This window comes from Myotis brandtii, unplaced genomic scaffold (genome assembly GCF_000412655.1).
Source record: "Myotis brandtii unplaced genomic scaffold, ASM41265v1 scaffold1774, whole genome shotgun sequence".
Lineage (NCBI taxonomy): Eukaryota > Metazoa > Chordata > Mammalia > Chiroptera > Vespertilionidae > Myotis > Myotis brandtii.
The window spans coordinates 188,305-191,245 of NW_005356575.1; the positions used below are offsets into that span (position 1 = coordinate 188,305).

At 61.6% G+C, this 2,941-nt stretch overlaps 1 protein-coding gene across 1 annotated transcript in view; it reads left to right on the top strand.

Annotated features, from left to right (window-relative positions):
• Nucleotides 1–2,941, top strand: part of ERCC2 (excision repair cross-complementation group 2) — a 17,425-nt gene that overhangs the window by 7,362 nt on the left and 7,122 nt on the right. Inside the window, 2 exon segments of the mRNA XM_005863380.2 lie at nucleotides 3–79; nucleotides 2,386–2,504. Coding sequence (XP_005863442.1) covers nucleotides 3–79; nucleotides 2,386–2,504 — 196 coding nt within the window.

A 2,941-nucleotide genomic window follows, 5' to 3' on the forward strand; every position in this document is an offset into this window, starting at 1 on the left:
AGCACGTGGTGCAGGAGAGCCCCCCCGCCTTCCTGAGCGGCCTGGCCCAGCGCGTGTGCATCCAGCGCAAGCCCCTCAGGTGTGTCCCTCCGGCGGGGGGTCGGGTCCCTGTCGGCAGCCTTGTGCTCTGCACCTGGGGCCTGGGGTCTCCATGTAGCCAATGTCAGGCGTGTAAGTGAGGAGTGGGGGCGAGGGAACGTGCCTGGCACCTGTTGACCAGAGCAGGCGGGTCCCATGCACCTGTGGCCTGGGGTCACTTGTAGCCAATGTCAGGCGTGTAGGTGAGGAGTGGGGGCGAGGGAACGTGCCTGGCACCTGTTGGCCAGAGCAGGCGGGTCCTAGGATCCTGTGTTGGGCAGGGGCCTGGCAGGCAGCACGTGGCCTGATCAGAGAATTTACCTGAAGCGTTGGATGGAGATGCTGTTTGCAGAGGGGTGGGCAGGGCGGAGGAGCCAGCAGGGCACCTGTGAGGGCTCAGAGGTAGTTCCACCCCAGGCCCTAAGGAGGGGCTCCTGACAAGACCCGGCAGGTGGGAGCCCCTGAGCCCCTCCAGTGCCTCCATTGCTCCCCTAACCCCAGCCTGAGGACAGGAGCAGGGATCTGGCAGGAGGACGGGGCTCGGACGCTCCTGCGCTTTCTGGTTAGGTCACCAGTCCTCTTTGGGCATTAGGCTCCTCCTCTGTAAAATGGGGAGGGGGTCCCCTTTCACGCAGGTGTCTGGGGGCTCATGAGAAAGCAGTGATGGCAGTGCCCGCTCTGTCGTAGGACTGAGGATGAGCTAAGCACTTAGTATCCCCTGCCTCATGAGGACACTGGCCCCGGGGGAAGCCATTGCCCCCTCACCCAGCACCGCGCGGGCTATTGTGCAAAGCCAGGCCTGAGGGCCGTCGAGGCGCTGGGCTGCTCTGCCTCTGACGGGTGGGGCGGCCCTCGGTGTGGCCTTGCCTGCTTCCCCCCAGAGGGGAGGCTTGTGAGGGCGGAGATGGGGTCCCCAGCACCACGTGGGCTATTGTGCAAAGCCAGGCCTGGGAGCGCCGAGGCCCGGGCTGCTCTGCCTCTGACGGGTGGGGCGGCCCTCAGTGTGGCCTTGCCTGCTTCCCCCCAGAGGGGAGGCTTGTGAGGGCAGAGATGGGGTGGGTGCTTGTGAGGGCTGACACACATAGCATCAGAGTCCCACATGCTCACACAGCCTCGCAGGCTCACACACGCTGTGCCCGAGGGCCTGCTTTGTGCTGGGGACACAGTGGTGACCGAGACAGCGCTGGCCCTGCCCCTGCCCTCCAGGCTCACAGTCTCAGTGGGGAGACAGACCCATCTCCAGACAGAGACCAACCTGAGCAGCTGGGGCGGGAGGGGGAGCCCAGAGGCACACCCGATCCAGCCGGGAGTTGGGGTGGGAGGGGGTGCGGAAGACAGACAAAGAAATGACATTCAGGAGCAGGTTTTAAACTCTAGAGCAGCGGTTCTCAACCTGTGGGTTGCGACCCCTTTGGGGGTCGAACGACCCTTTCACAGGGGTCGCCTAAGACCATCGGAAAACACATATATAATTACATACTGTTTTTGTGATTAATCACTATGCTTTAATTATGTTCAATTTGTAACAATGAAGTTGGGGGTCACCACAACATGAGGAACTGTATTAAAGGGCCGCGGCATTAGGAAGGTTGAGAACCACTGCTCTAGAGCCAGGTGGTCCTGCTCCATGACCTGCCTGTCCCCAAGGGGTGAGAGCCTGAGGCCCAGTGGTCAGTGTTTGTGGCTGGGTGGCCTGTGTGCATGAGTGTGACAGCGTGTGTGAGCCTGCGAGGCTGTGTGAGCATGTGGGACTCTGATGCTATGTGTGTCAGCAGGATGGCCGAGTGTGACTGAGGCGGATGAGGTTCTGGGTGTAAGTGTGTGACATGTGGCCGAGCAGGATCACGTGGCTGGGATTCTGGGTGTGGCTGTGGAGCTCCTACTTTGACGAGAACCTGCGCGTGAGATTTTGTGACCGTGTGTACGTGGGACCACGTGACTCAGGTGTGATTATTTCTCTGTGTGCCACTGCAGTCAGCTCTGCCAATGGGCGCTGTAAATGTGCGGGCATAGAGGTGACCGCGCAGCCCCAGTCCCTGCCCTCACTGGGGAGATAGGTGCTCTGACACCGGAGGAGGGTCTGCTGGTCCTGTCTGTCCTTCCCCCTCCCCCTCACCCTGTGTGGCCTCCCCACCAGGTTCTGCGCTGAACGCCTCCATGTGCGGGCACAGAGGTGACCGCGCAGCCCCAGTCCCTGCCCTCACTGGGGAGATAGGTGCTCTGCCAATGGAGGAGGGGCTGCTGGTCCTGTCTGTCCTTCCCCCTCCCCGTCACCCTCCCCCTCACCTCGTGTGGCCTCCCCACCAGGTTCTGCGCTGAACGCCTCCGCTCCCTCCTGCACACCTTGGAGATCGCGGACCTCGCGGACTTCTCCCCGCTCACGCTCCTGGCTAACTTTGCCACCCTAGTCAGCACCTACGCCAAGGGTGAGTGCACCTCTCCCTGCCTCGGCCGCCCCCTGGCAGCTGGAATCAGGATCCCATTGGATCCGGAGGGTTGTCTGTGGGATTCGGACACTCGGGACCTTGTGTGGGCTCAGGAGTTTGGGCTTTGAGGGCACTGGGGAGCCACCGACAGTTTTGAGTGAGCGAGCCTCCTGCTCAGATTTGTGCTGTCAGAGGCTCCCTCTGGCTGCAGACTGGAGGAGGGGGTGGGGGTGGGGGTGGCGATGGTATGAGATGAGGCCAGAGGGGTTCTCTGGGGTCAGCTCACACTTAGGGTGTGGTAAGGACCTGGTTGTTCTTTTTTAAACAGAATATATTTTTATTGATTTCATGCCGGGGTCCAGCCCCGGGGGTCCAGGGGTTCCCGAAGGTGTAGACGGAGTCGGCGAAGAATGTTTTACACGGAGACAGCGTTCAGA